The 15,897-nt window shown below is 37.6% G+C and overlaps 1 protein-coding gene across 1 annotated transcript in view; it reads left to right on the top strand.

The window, feature by feature from the left end:
- The first annotated feature begins 922 nt into the window (after positions 1-922).
- ASB4 (ankyrin repeat and SOCS box containing 4) overlaps positions 923-15,897 on the top strand; it is a 54,084-nt gene continuing 39,109 nt past the window's right edge. The window contains exons 1-2 of the mRNA XM_004045783.5: positions 923-1,138; positions 10,725-11,024. Coding sequence (XP_004045831.1) covers positions 952-1,138; positions 10,725-11,024 — 487 coding nt within the window. The 5' untranslated portion in view covers positions 923-951. The remainder of the gene's footprint in view (positions 1,139-10,724; positions 11,025-15,897) is intronic.

Here is a 15,897-nt window from a genome sequence, read left to right as displayed (position 1 = left end):
ATGTGTATAAATGTATATATGTATATATGTGTATATATGTATATATATGTATATACACATACACACACATCTATCTGTCTGCATTTCTGAGCTATTTTTAAAGAAGTTTTAGACATCATGACAATTTATCCCTTAATGTATCACTTAAGAGTAAGAATATTTTTTTACATAACCACATTTATCATTACACTTCTATATTGTCAAGTAATATCTAGTCCACATTTATAGTTCCACAATACTGTCTTTTCTAGCTGATTGAAAAACAGGATTCAATAAAGTTCATTCACATGTTGCATTTAAATGTTTTATCTCTTCAGTTTCTTTTTTACCTAAAAGAGTCCCTGCCCCCGACCGTCTCCCCACCTCCTCCCCTCCCGGCTTTTCATATTAAAATTTTTCAAGTCTAGGTCACTTGAAAACCTCCTGTTTGTCTTCAAATATGTATGACAATGGTTGATTTTACAAGCTCATATTGCAAAATTATTACAGGTTTTTAGAAGCAAATGTATCAACAACTGTAACAGATTTTCATTTTTGGATATTGGCTTGTCAGAGCAAGATGCTGGATCTCCAGCCAGGCACCAGATGTTTTTATTGAGGGGAAAAAAAGAGCATTAAGAGCTTTTAAATCTTATGTTATTACTTTGATCATATAAGAAATAATTGTGACATTTTATGCCTGGAAATGTATCACGGGGGCTTTCCTTCATATTGACACTATATATTACTGAATGGATCAGTTAATATATAACCAGTTTAAAGGACCTGAAAATGTAGTGACAGCCAAGAAGGATATTTTGAAGTTTGAAATGATCCCTATATAAATAGAACGGATCAGCATAACTTTGGGATAAAATTAGCCGACAGTTTGTGGACTCTCCAGCATGCGCCTGTTTGCTCGGTGCTGTTCTCTTGATAAATCACAACAAAGCTTCCAGAGGGAGAGGAAGGATGGACGGCACCACTGCCCCTGTCACTAAATCTGGAGCTGCCAAGTTAGTTAAGAGAAATTTCCTTGAGGCGCTAAAGTCCAATGACTTCGGAAAATTGAAGGCTATTTTGATCCAAAGGCAAATAGATGTGGACACTGTTTTTGAAGTCGAAGATGAGAATATGGTTTTGGCATCTTATAAACAAGGTAAAAACATATAGGTGTTATTGTAGAACTGTTAGAAAATGATTTTTTTTTTAAAAAAATGCACAGTGTCAGTTATCCACTCTAAACAGTAGCTTTTATTGTTTCTTTAAGTATTCACTTAAAAATATTTCTAAATTGATATTTTCTTTCTTTTTAAACTAAAACACATTGTGGCCTGATATGTATGTATAAGTTGTGTCTCTCCTTTTCTTTTCCCACCCTTGGGCCTAGGACTTGAAATCCCAGACAATCATTTTTAGCAATGCACTCTCTCTGTTTTTAACTTTTCTTCTGACTATGATGATATAGAAGGAAGAAAACATTTTTAGATTATGGCTAAGCAGATTGTTGAAACCCTATCTTAGACAATGTACCTGGTTTAAGAACAGGCTGCTAATTCTCCATTAACAGCTACTTAAAGATATATCCTCCCTATGTCCATGTGGATGAAAAAGAGGAATCTCCCCAACATTTGGAGGGTTAATAAATGGATAAAGCGGTGCCACAGGCACCTTCCTGGTCTTCTTCATTTTAATGAGTTTTCAGTTCAGGCACAAAAGCTGAATTCAGCAAAACCAAAAAGTTAACATTTTTCCTGGACTACAATAATTGTTCAAAATTGTAGATGTGTTTAATACAGAATATCTGTCTTATAAAGACCTAAGGAAAACAAAAATTAGACCAATTTTTTTTTACCAAGGAATTTTCTGGAACCCATGCTTAATAAATCAGAAATAAATTAGAGTTCCACTGATTCTGATTTCCCAAATCAACTGGTTAATTGGGGGAACGTGAGTAGTTAGATCATCTGGTGAGCATACTGCAAACATGCTGCTCAACGTCACTAATGTTTAATACAATATAGATGCTAAGCTCTTGTGTATAGCATTTAGAGACAGTCATTATTTTAATGTTTAAAAATGATTTCTGGCCATCTATAAATCATCAGTATAATACATTTCCAGATACAAATGCTAATGGTACAGTATATATTTCTTCATTAATTTACTGTCCTCCGATTGTGAGTTCTGAGGGACATATAGAAGAGTTCAGGCTAGTTACTGTGTTTATGATTTTTACTCAAGGGTTTTATAATATTTTGGCATTAATGGCATTAATATTTTGATGGGAAGACAAAGAAGGGATCTATTTTTTAAAAAGTTTATGGGGTCTGTTAGAAAATTTGTATACTATATAATCAGATTGCTTTCATCTTATAATTTTGTTCAGTGATAGAATGTCTGAATGCTAAACTAATTTTTAAGATGTTTTTAAAAAGCTTATATTTGTGCCTAGGGTGAAATAACTCAGGTTCAAGTCAGTGGGTAAGTTATTTGACCCTGAGTTGCAAAGACTGTCTTCTCTCATCTCCTGAGCAGGCCAAGTTGCACAGATTGTGGGAAGTTTCTGAGAATATAAGAAACCAAGTTTTAGATGCAGGCTCTAGGGAAGTGGAGGGGAGAGGTGGGGTTGGTTCTCCTACTTCCACCGGTGTCATCTTCCTTGAAGGAAAAGAAAATACATTTTAAATTCTTCTTGTCAATATGAGCTGACTCCCATGGTCCTCATAGAGCTAAATTTTCATTCCCACGAATTGAGGTGTTTTCATAGTGTTAGGACTGTGGGATGTGGCTTTCAATTAGGGAGATAGCAAATTACACCCTCTGGAAAAGGAAAAGAACAGTTCCATTCTTATGTATGCCAAGTGGATGTTTGCACAGAACTAGTAAAATTTGTGGTCTTACTTTTAGGGTTTATGCAGGAAATTTGTGTCTGCACGCATGTGTAGAAAGAAACACACTTCTCCACTACTCTGTTTAATCTGTTTAATATGCACATGGACACAAGGACCTGTCTCTTTAGTCTTAAACCCAGGTTAAAACCTCATCTTTCTTAAAAGTTTCTTCAGGCCAGGAGCGGTGGCTCACGCCTATAATCCCAGCACTTTGAGAGGCCGAGGTGGGCTGATCACGAGGTCAGGAGATAGAGACCATCCTGGCTAACACGGTGAAACCCCATCTCTACTAAAAATACAAAAAATTAGCCGGGGGTGGTGGCGGCCGCCTGTAGTCCCAGCTACTCCGGAGGCTGAGACAGGAGAATGGTGTGAATCCGGGAGGCGGAGCTTGCAGTGAGCCCAGATCGCGCCACCGCACTCCAGCCTGGGCGACACAGCGAGACTCCGTCTAAAAAGAAAAAAAAAAAAGAAGTTTCTTCCAATTTTTTTCACATGCTTCCAGCCTTATCATCAATCCTTTTAAACTTAGGAATGGAAAGTTAGGAATGGAAATGACAAATAGAATCCTAGCTGCTAGTAGATCTAAGTGGTTATATCAATTTCTTAAGTCATAAAGTCATTGTCGGGCAACAGCGTGGAGCTGAGCAGTCTACAGTGGTTAGTTAGTTCTTTTCTAAATAGTTCAAAGGAATAGGACCCATTTCTGTGTGGCCTTAAAAGGCATGTGGCTGGATTAAAGTTTGTGAGACTTTATTAAATCAAAGGAGAAGTTTTGGACGTTGGACGCTGTTGAACTGCTACACACTGCTCTTTGATTTTTTTAAAGCACTTTTGAAAAGCTCTCCACAAAAGTGCATAAATAAGTGTGCAGCTTGATTACTTTTCACAAAAGAACAAACGTATGTAACCAGCATCCAGATGAGGAAACAGAACATTCCTGTTTACTTTTAAAGTGTGGGAATCTTCAGGTTTCAGTTATTTTTGGCTTAATAAGAAAGACAATGCACAAAACCTATAACAAATCTCATGCTACTCTTAAATTTCCTTGTGTAATCAATACTAAAATTCTATATTCAACATTTGATAGTCCTATAGAAAATGAAAAGTAGTACAATCAATTCTAAACCATTCTTATTTATTTAGAACATACAGCATTTTTATAGGATTTAAGAAGTAACTAAATTTTATCCCTAAATATAGTCCATCTAAGCCTATATGAAAGTCAGTGTATAATTTTTGAAAAGGGAACTCAGAACTCTGCTGGCAAATAAATCACCTAAAATCTAAATAGTGCTTCGCAAATTTACAATCTATTGGGCACACCAGTAATCAAAAGTTTAGCTCATAAGCAAATATGAAATGTGTATTTTGTGAGGAAGACAGAATAAAGCTATTGGATTACAAATAAGTCTGGAAGCTCATTTCTGCTTTCCTCTGTAGCACTGGGCCCAGCTCATTGAGCAGCTTCTCTTACCAGTTTGGCAGAGAACAGATTTAGAAGCCAGCCTCCAGAGTTCATGTTCAAACTGTGGATCCTGTCTTTCTCCAGCATCTAATCATGATTCTTAAAGTTAGAGAGCTCTCACTTTACTTTTCTAAGTTATTTTAAGCTTCATAATAAAATCTGCAGATGAAATCATGTTTTATTAATTTAAAGAAACTTTTCTCACATTTTGTAAAGCAAACATTTAAAATGTGCTGGTTGGCATTTGAGAGACCTCCCTGGGAATGGCGGAGATAATGGGTCTTAAAAGCAAAAACAAGTAAGCCAAAATTGCGTTTACCAGATGATCACTTTAAAATAAAAATGATATAAAGAAAACATAAAGAACAACTTTCTAACTGCCAAATGTAATAAGTCATTGAAAGTCAAGGGATGTCAGTGATATAACATTAATTATGAGCCAACCACTGAGTATTTAGAGTGAAGTCAAGCACAGAAGGAAACTTTAAAGAAAACACAAAGGTCCCTTCTATTGGTTTTCACTGGTGACCTCCATACTGGAAACATGAAGGACTGTCCATAAAACTGTTTCCAAAGGCTTTACCAACTTGATCTTCCTTCAGATGTATGAGCTTTTGCTCATAAATGATACAGGCAGAATTTCATACTTATCTCTTTGGTACGAAATTCCCTAGTCAGCAAGGTTAATCAGAGTCCTTTTATTAATCGGGGTAATGCACTTTAAATACTTCGTTTATGGCCCATAGCCACTGATTCCTTGGTTGGTAGTCATATTTTTAATTAAAATAACCAACAAATGATTTCACTTAAAAAACTTTCTGGCAGGTACTCTGTCTCCTTTACTAAGTAGCAACTTATATCCAAATATTGTGAAAGCTCTTATTTCCACTCTCTGAATGAATAATTTCTTTATCACCTAATTTTCCTCTTTGCCAGAAATTCACTCTCCTGCTTTCCCATTTCCATCCTAGGGTTCTTTTCCTTTCTTCGATGTTCAAACTTTTTTCTTTTACATTTTACACTTCAAACTTGCTTTTATCCCCCCTTCCCAGGGGAACTTTGAGTTATCTGGAAAATATTAGCTATTAAAAAATAGCCAAGAATTGTGCTTCAGTCTGTAATCCTTCAGGACTGTGTAAATACATGGACACAGGCAGAGCAAATGTCTGCTAATCCAGCCACGAGCACTGTGTGTAACCTTTGGCTGTAATAACAGAGGCTTCTCGTGTGTGGGGTTCTTTTGACTCAGATAACATTATAGTTGATAACTGTTGCAGAGCCCAGGCTTAGCTGAAGGTTTACCAGAAATGTGTACATCCTCTCCAAACGCTGGAGCAGAACCAATCCCCTCTTCCAAAAGAAGGCCCAAACACTTTGCTCCTTGCTATATTTCTAGGCAGCTTTCTACCCAGCTATTGGGGCATCTCTCTTTGGTTTCAGATTTAAATTAAACACACACACGCGCGTGTGCGCACGCACACACACGATTAGTCTGCATATTTTCTTTTCAGGGATAAAACTTCTCAAATTCCTTTAGAACTTTTAGCTACAAGTGATATCAGTTTGGAGGTAAACTGCATGTAGCCTTCGGATCATAGATGGCTATTTAAAGATTTGGGGGCAATGGAGTTTGAGAGTTAGAGTTGATTCTGTGGGTACTTGTTATATGAACATGGACACTTTATACTACTTAACCTCTTCCAGACTAATTATCTTCATTTGTAAAATGGAAGCTTTGACAAGACCCTCTCTAAGCTCAGATTCTGGCATGCAGATAATCACATTATGAAGGTGAAACTATGTAAACAGATTATGTATCATGGTCAAAGCCACATGGGCATGGCCCGTATTTGGGAGTTCCTGTGGGTTTTGTACACAGGGGAAATAATCTGTATTTTTCTTTTCTTCTTAGTGGAGCTTCTTATTCAAACAGAACTCTTCTGCAAGGAGCTGTCACTGCACACAGACTCTAGACATGGGGTGGCGTGTAAGTGGTTTACATTAGAGGGAGGCAGCCGCTGCTTCACCTCCCACCCCTAGCTCCCATGGGCTTGGTTCCCTGGTTTTCCCTCACCTCTGTCCTTTGTGAAGTCTAAACACATAGTAAAAGGGCAGCCTGAAGTCTGCAGAGGTGAGCAGAGTGGGGCTTTTGAAAGACAAATACTAGGAATAAATCACATTCTAGGTTTCAAAGCCCTGGGAAAATTTTGCTGTGGGAAGAAGGGAGTGTGTAAAAAATGAATCTGCCTGATCAGTTAATTGTGTTTCTAGCATGCTGTGGTCATTGGTGGTTATATTTTGGGGGACAAATTCTGATCTCTTGACATATCAGCATCAGCAGAAGATTGTGAACAGGCACAGCCTCATCTGTAGTTTTTGAAGATAGCTTTATCTGGGGTTTGGTCCTCCATGACAGTAAGTGTATTTACTTCCACACTTGCTACACAGTGACCTGTAGGCCCAGCCTCATTTTAAAGTGATGATTGTACGTTGATGGCCCTTTTGCCAGGGGCTGCTCTTTTCTCTGCTCAAAGCAGCAGACTTTCCTGATATGCTCAGGGCTGAATTATTCAAAAATCCCTTGCCCCACATTACCACCAAAGTTTTGCAACACAGCTTCCAGATACACTTCAGTATACCCTAAGCTATAGCCTGCAAACTGTCCTCTTGCCATTTCTCCACTTCAGCTCCCCAGAGGCAGCAGCTAAGGTGTCTTGTTACCACCTACCTACACACATTCCTATCTTAGGAGAGGTGAGTTGTAACCACAACTCGATTCTGGGAGTTGGCTGAATTCCAGGACCTTGTAGTCTGTGAGCCTGATTGACCAGATAATGTTTATGATTACAGGAGATGCGGAAGAAACCCACTGAGAGGCCAAGGATAACTGACTCACATAATACACGAACAGGATAGAGTCTTTAGGTGCTACCTGGAAGTTAGGAGGAGGAAAAAAATTCAACTAGCAAATGCATTTCCATATCAGAGATGTGAAATATTACAGATGAATTGAGGATCTTCTTCCTTTCCTTGTGATTTGTGAAGCAGGCTTGGAGGTAATTCTATTCTGCTTTCACAAAGACGAAGACAGATGGAAACTGCATTGCGGGTATTCTGAATCCATGAGTTTGGATTGAGGCAGGCAACTGATGGCTCTAGCAGGCTGAAAAAGTGGCAGTTTTCTCATCTGGAAAATGAAAGGCTTGGACTGGATAATCTTCCCTCCAGCGCTAACATTCTGTGTTTCTTTGATTTTACATCAAAATGGTGTTTTCTTAATCAGCTCTCTGCTGCTTCCTTTCTGGGATCATTTTTCTTCCCATTGCAGAAGCAGGCGCAAATTTCCAATCAGTTGTCACAGAGAGCTGCCTAATTTTTGCTGTTAATCAGCAGGCAAAACACATCCTGGTTTTCAGACCTGGAACCAACTTCCTAGGCAGTTAGAAAAGACTGTTTTTGCCAGTTGTTTTTTGAGGAAATTTGAGTATTAAAATGACTGATTAAGTATTGAAGTTAATGTGATTCATTCATCATCAAAAGCAAGCTGCATGACATACAGCTTAGGAACTCTGCTCGGAACAGAGATTCAATGTACATAACTCAATAGAAATGTATAAATGAATCTATATGTACATACATTGTGTGTGCATATCAATTTGCACACATATACACACGAGGCATGGAGTTGATACTCCCCAGCTCAGACTGTCTATGACACTACTTAGTTCTGCCATGGAAAGTCCATATAATCCAACACCATCTCTTCCCAGTGTCTGGAATCTCAAAGTAATATATTAGAATTTAATTCTATTAGCTGAATATAGATTCTTCCATAAATTCAGATAATCCTGAGAGTGATCATACTTTAAACAATCCTCAGTCCATTAGACCTTAATGTGAAATAACTGGATTTCTTTTTAAAGAGTAGATTTGGATAAAGGGAAAGGTGGGAGAGAGAGAAAGCAAGATGGCTCTAGAATTCTGAATGGAGTGAAAAAGAGATTAAAGTGTGTGTGTGTGTGTGTGTGTGTGTGTATAGCTAGGTTGGAGGATACATTGCAGAAAGACAGACAAACTTTGGGTTGAGTTCATTCATTCCTGTGGGATTAATCACTGTGCACAACCTTGTAAATAACTTCTTTAAATTAAATTATTCTTTCCCCTCTGGACAGAGAGACAATAGCTTATTTTGATTTTATTTATTTTTGTTAAAAAGCAATACATGCACAGGATACTAAATTTAGAAGTTGCCAAGGAGATAACTTGGTATGTTACCTCCTTGTAACAAGAACAAGTGCATGTCTGTCCTGATCCCCCAACCCCCCAGTTCTTCTTGGAGGCCACCACTATAACCAGTTTCGTGTTCTCAGTGTTTACAAATATATTTGCATATGAAAGCATAGTTTGTATACTGTTTGGCTCCCTGATTCTCTCATTCAGTAATATATCTTGAGATCTTTCCATTTCAGTCTATATAGGACTGCCCCTTTTTTTAATGGTTGTATAGTATTTGATTGACGGATGTATCATAATTTATTTAAGCAATCTCCTATCAATTAACATGGAGGTTGTTTAACCATTTGAACAATGCTGTAGTGTAGTGCATGTTCTTGTATGTAGACCAGGTTGTCAAGATTCCTAAGTCCAGGAGCACATTTCACAGAGTACAATGCAAATGTTGTTTTTTGTGGAGTTGTGCAATACAGTGGTCTTTTAGGACATTTCACATGGGTGTTTATACTTATAGGATAAATACCCAGGGGTGGCATGTCTCTAGTGTTTTTCACTTAAATGAGAGAAATTTAATACCTGATCACCAGGCCCACTTTTAATGTGGTCATCATCCTCAGAGCACCCTCTAGTAGTTCATCATTTCTTGTAAGGGGCAATGCCCAGTAGTAATCGTAATATTCTAGATTTCTTATGACCTTATCTAATCAGTGAAGAATACAACGTTTACTTCTCTTGTTCTGGACACTACACTTTTATTAATGTAGTTTCAGATTGTATTAGTTTTTTGGCAGCACCATCCCACTGTTGGCTTATTTTGAGATTACAGCTCAAATCCCTAGGTTGTTTCTCAAATAAATGACCATTAAATCATATTCTGCTTACTTTGTACTTATAAGTGGAATTTTTATAATCTATAAGCAAACTTTTGATTTATCCATGTTAAAATTTATTTTGTTGTTTCAGCCCTAAAGTAATTTCTACGCTGTGACTGTTGAAGAACTATCTCTTCATCTTCTTGCCCTCAGTATTTTTTCTTTCTGTACCTATTTTCCATTCTCCATTCATAAAAGCTTAAATGCTATGGCTATTGGCATTGACATAGAAAGAAGGTTTATAAAGTCATCATAGTTATAGCTTGTCAAATGTGGCAATAGTTGCAGATTTATAGAAAAAAGACCAGCTCAGCGTATAGAAGTCAGAGATCAGTGGGAGAAAAGAGAGAGAGAGAGGCAGAGAGAGAGAATGCACATTTCCAAAAACCAATGGGAAAAATTATTGAAGATCTCATTTCTAGGCACATCTATGCTTCCCCTGCCCAATTCATTTATGTATGGCTTGTAGACATAGTTAATTATGCAACATATCTTATTTTCCTGTTTTATTTTGGCTGCTAGGAAATTCAAAGGCAAATTTGCAATGCCATTCTAGTGTATAGGATACAGTTTATATTTTGTGTATGTATTTGTCTTACTTTTGACATTTTTATTTTCCTACTTTTTTATTTTGCCCTTATTTTCTAAATCGTTTAAAAAATCTTTAAGTGTGTGAAAGTTGAGAGTTGCCTTAAATTCGTCTTTGGAAAGCGATATTGCATAAATCAACAGGCAGGCAAATAAAATCTTGGAGTGATAATTTTTTAAAAAAGATTAAATATATTCATATGCTGGATTGACAACAACTGTAGGAAAAAAGATTTTGGATAGAATAAAAATTATAAGCTTGCAACTGACAGCCTTGGAATCATTCAAGACAAACTCTCAATGATTGAAAGTTTTTTAAAAAAAATCCTTGAAGCATCTCAAATAACTCAGCATGCAAAATAAAATACAATTACATAAATGAAGATCCCAAACTTAAATGCCTTCAAGACCTAGAAAGGTAAAGTAAATAAAGGAACAAGACACAGTAATAAGAAACAGTAGAGACAGTGAGAGCTTGAGAAAGCCTGTTCCCCTGATGAATATCAGAATATGCTATTAAACAAAACGCTTGCAGACCCATTAGCTATTAGTTTAAAACCTCTGTCATCCCCTCTCCACTCCACTTTTATAAATGTGGCCAAAATAAAATACTTGTAAAAATCCTCACAAAACAGGGAGAAAGCCTAGGTCAAGAAGTTAAACTTTCCTTTTCCTTTTTTTTTTTTTCAGGTTACTGGTTGCCTAGCTATAAATTGAAGTCTTCCTGGGCCACAGGCCTTCATCTCTCTGTCTTGTTTGGCCATGTGGAATGTCTTCTGGTGCTACTGGACCACAATGCTACAATCAACTGTAGACCCAATGGGAAAACCCCTCTTCACGTGGCTTGTGAAATGGCCAATGTGGATTGTGTTAAGATCCTCTGTGATCGTGGGGCAAAGCTCAATTGCTACTCCTTAAGTGGACACACAGCTTTGCACTTTTGTACAACTCCAAGTTCCATTCTCTGTGCCAAGCAATTGGTTTGGAGAGGTAAGCCTTCCTGGGTGGCCAACATTGTTCTCTGCTTGTACACTCATGGTTTCAAGACTTTGTGACCCCTACCTACCCCAGATGATGTAGTAAGCATAAAGATGCAATTATGCCTAGTACAGAAGGCCCTAAAAAATACATAGTTCTGTTGATTCAGGTAATTCAATGATGATCACATTAAAATCTTATTATTATTATCTAATAGCAGGAAGTTCATTCATTTACTCATTTACTTAACAAATATTTATTTAGCTCCTATTATGCATCAGGTAATGCACTAAGTAAATGAAAAAGAGAAAATACTCCTGCCCTCAAAGAAAGTATATTCTAATAAGGGAGACAAATATTAACAAAATAAATTCATAAATATATAATTATAAATTGGGACAGTGTTATGAAGGAGAAAACAGGAGTTATGAATGAGAATGTCAGAAGTGAATTACTATAAAATGTATAAAGTCTTCTCTAAGGATATTATGCTAGGTAGGCTGAAATTTTAAGAATGAAAAGGATGGCCAGGTGCTGTGGCTCATGCTTGTGGTACCAGAAGTTTTGGAGGCTAAGGTGGGAGGATCACTTGAGCCCAGGAGTTCGAGACCAGTCTCGGCAACATAGGGAGACCCCATCTCTACAAAAAGTAAAAAAAATTAGCTGGACATGGTGGCATGCACCTGTGGTCCCAGCTACTCAGGAGACTGAGGTAGGAGGGTCACTTGATCCCAAGAGGTCAAGGCTGCAGTGACTTGTGATTATGCCACTGCACTCCAGCCTGACTGACAGAGTGAGGCCCTGTCTCAAAACAAAAAACAAAGAACAAAAACAAACAAAAAACAAATGGGAAGGAGACAGCCATTAAAAAAGAACGCCGAGAGGAAGAGGGGTCTAGTTATAGGAAATAGCTTGAGCAAAATTGCTAAGAGAGCAATAAAACTTGGAATATTAAACAGATAGAAGAGGGCTACTATGACCAGAGTATCATGGGTGTGGAGTAGGGTGGGAAGGACAAGAGGGTAGAGGGGAGTGTTACAAGATGACGTTGGATGTGTTAGATCCTACAGGGCCTTCGAGGGTCAAAGTGTAGGGCTCTGAAATAGAGCCACAAAAAAGTTTTCAGTAAGACAGTGACATGATTTGATTTTCCTTTAAAGTCATTATTCTGGAGCTATGCAGAAAATAGATTGGAGGTGGACAAGAATGGAAGCAGGGAGACCAGTAGCGAAGCTATTGTAATAGTCTAGGTGAGAGAAGATGGTGGCTTGCACCAGGGGCAAGCTCAGATAGGAAGTTTAGGAGATGGGTTTGCAATACATTTTGGAAGTAGAATTGTTGGGATTCGGAGATGGATTGGATGTGGGTGGGGTGTGAAGGAAAAAGGAAGTCCCAAGTATCATTGCCTGGTTTCAGGTTTTAGAAAATAGGCAGATAGTGATGCCATTTTTTGAGGTAAAGAAACTTGAGGAAGAGGCACCTATGTAGGGATAATCATTAAATCCATTTTTTAAAAAGTCAGTTTATGGAGGTATAATTTTCACTCAGCAAAATTAACAGTACAATTTAACATTTTGAGAAATACTATTTTTGTGAAACTATCATGCCAATCATCTTAAAAAGTTTCCTGATGCCCTTTGTAGTTAGTCCTCTCCCCCTCTACATCTACAGACAACCACTGATGTTTTCTGTCCCTATAATTTTGCCTGTTTTCAGAATGTCGTATACATTAAAATATAAAATATGTAGGCTTCTGAGTCTGGTTTCTCTCACTTAGCATAATACATTTGAGATCCATCCATATGGTTGCATGGACCAATAAATTAGACCTTTTTATTGCTGAGTAGTATTCCATTGTATACACATAACAAAATTGATCTACCCCCCAGTAGAGGGACATTTGGAATGTCCTTAGGTTTTGTCAGTTTTCAAAGAAAGGCTGATATAAACATTTGCGTACAGGTTTTTATGTGGACGTTTTTATTTCTCTTATGTAAATACCTAGGAGTGGGATGATGGCTATGTGGTAAATTTATAAGAAACTGCAACACTGTTTTCCAAAGTAGTTCTATCATTTCGTATTTCTATCAGCAATGTATGAGAATTCCAGTTGCTTGGCAGAACTTGATAATGTGAGATAAAAAAAATTAGGCTGGGCACGGTGGCTCACACCTATAATATCAGTATTTTGGGAGGCCAAGATGGGAGAACTGCTTGGGTCTAGGAGTTTGAGATCAGCGTGGGCAACATCAGTTTGCAATCATTACAAACATATTAGAATAGCTAACATATTGGCTAACATTCTAAATGTCCCTCTACTGGGGGGTAGATCATTAGAATGTTAGCCATTCTAAATATGTTTGTAATGGTATCTCATTGTTTTAATTTGAATTTCTCTGATGACTAAGGATGTTGAACATGTTTTCATGTATTGATTTGCCATCTGTATATTATTTACTTTGGTGAAATGTCTGTAACTTTTGCTCCTTTAAAAAATGGGTTGCCTGTATTCTTATTGATTTGAGAGAGTTCTTGATATATATTCCGAATACTAGTCATTTATCAGATACATAGTTTGCACGTACCTTTCTTCATTCTGTGGCTTTTCTTTTCATTTTCCTAACAGTATCTTTCAAAGAGAAGAAGTATTTAGTTCTGATAAATTCAATTTATCAATTTTTTTCCTCCTAGCAACAAAATTTGTTTCCTATGTTTATTTCTAGAGGTTTTGTCATTTCAGATTTTACTTTTAGGTGTAGGATTCATTTTGAGTTAATTTTTTTATATGGTGTAAGTTATGGGTTAGGTTCGTCTTTTTTTTATATGGATGCCCAGTTGTTTCAACACCATTTATTGAAAAGAATATTCTTTTACCATCAAACTGCCTTAGTATTTTTGTCAAAAATCAATTGGCAATATATGTATGGGTTTATTTCTGGACTCCAGCCTATTCCATTGACCTATATATCTTTTTATTTTTTTCCCTAATGCTCCACTGACTTGATTGCCACAGGTTTGTATCAAGTCTTGAAATCAGATAGAGTGAGTCCTCCTAGATCAGTTTTAAGTATGAGAGTTTTCATATCTCTTTGAAACTTCAGTGAAAATGTCAAGGATGCACTTTATATAAAAGTATAGATTTCAGAACAGAGCCCTGGACTAAAGCTATAATTTCAGAATTGTTGGCCTATAGATTGTATTTGAAGCCAAGGAAATCAATGGAATCACCTGGATAAAGAGTATATATAGAGAAAAGTGAATCTATGAAAAAGCCCCAATGAATTCTAACATTTCAATGTTAGAAGGATGAAGAGAAACCAGTAAAGGAGAGTAAGATATACTGATAAGTAAAATTGGAGAAAACCAAGAGTATTTTGGCAACACAAGGACAAAGAAAGAGGTAGTAGGTTCCAGAAGCAGAGAGTGGCCAGCTATAGTGATAGCTACCCAGGGTTAATTAGATGTTCATTAGATTAGGTGACAGAGTTATCACTGACAAAAATAGTTTTGGTGAAACAGTGTTAAAAGCCAGATTTGAATGGTGTAAAGTGCAAATGGGTGGTAAGAAACCAGAGATGCCACAGGTAAACAATTGTTAAAAAGAAGTGAGGCTGCAGAAGTGAACATAAGAAGAGCATGATTGCTGGAGGGGGCTGGAGGGAGGTCACAGGCAAGAATTACCTACAGTTGGAGATCAAAGAAAAAGCTTGTGTGCTAAAGGAAATGATTCATAGGAAGAAAACAGTTGAAGATGCACGAGACAGGATAACTGAAAGTCTTTCAGAAGTTGAGATGAGATTAAATCCAGAGACTACGGGATACATCCTCTCTTTTTTTTTTTTTTTTTTTTGAGACGGAGTCTCGCTTTGTCGCCTGGGCTGGAGTGCAGTGGTGCGATCTCGGCTCACTGCAAGCTCTGCCTCCCGGGTTCACGCCATTCTCCTGCCTCAGCCTCCCAAGTAGCTGGGAGCATCCTCATTTTTAAGAAGCGGGACAAAGTAAAAGATGGTTTTAAATGCCAGAATATTTATAGATTTGATGGTGCTAAGATGAGGGAGTTCGGATGGTTTTTCCTCCCAACAATGTGTCAAAGTCACCAGCCAAAAAATGAGAGGAGAGCAGAAAGCATAGACATTTTCATAAGAATGGAGAAGGAATGTGAAGTTCGGGAGAAAAAAAATGGGAGAAGAAGCTTACTAGAGAAATGTAGTAGGATTACTGGACTTATAAAAGATGCCATGTGGCTAGGAGCCGTGGCTTATGCTTGTAATCCCAGAACTTTGGGGAGGCTGAGGCAGGAGGACCATTTGAGGCCAGGAGTTTGAGATCAGACTGGGCAACATAGTGAGACCACATCTTTACTAAAGGAAAAATAAATTAACCAGGCATGGTGGTGCATCTGTATTCCTAGCTACTCGAAAGGCTGAGGCAGGAGAATTGCTTGATCTCACGAGTTTGAGGCTGGCTGCTGTTAGCTATTATTGGACCACTGCACACCAGCCTGTGTGACAGAGCAAGATCTGTCTCAAAAAAAAAAAAAAAAAAAAAAAAAAGCCGTGATCTTTTCAACCTGTGGAAATGAAGGGGAAGAAAAAATTCAGCCCAGCATATTCTCCTTCTTCTTTGGTTCACCTGTTAAAAATGAGGCTGTATCCCATATTCTCTGGATTTCATCTCATCTCAACTTCTGAAAGACTGGAACCTTTCAGTTATCCTGTCTCATACATCTTCAACTGTTATTTCTATGAATCACTTCCTTTGGCACACAAGGTTTTCCTCTGATCTCCAACTGTAGATAATAGTGACCTGTGACCTCCCTCCAGCAGTCGTGCTCTTCTTCGCTTTTGCAGCCTCCCACTTAGGAAGGAAGCTACAGGGACAAGGT

Source organism: Gorilla gorilla, chromosome 6, assembly GCF_029281585.2.
Source record: "Gorilla gorilla gorilla isolate KB3781 chromosome 6, NHGRI_mGorGor1-v2.1_pri, whole genome shotgun sequence".
NCBI classification, from domain to species: domain Eukaryota; kingdom Metazoa; phylum Chordata; class Mammalia; order Primates; family Hominidae; genus Gorilla; species Gorilla gorilla.
Note: the sequence above shows the minus strand (reverse complement) of the source record. Positions and strands in the feature narration are given on the sequence as shown.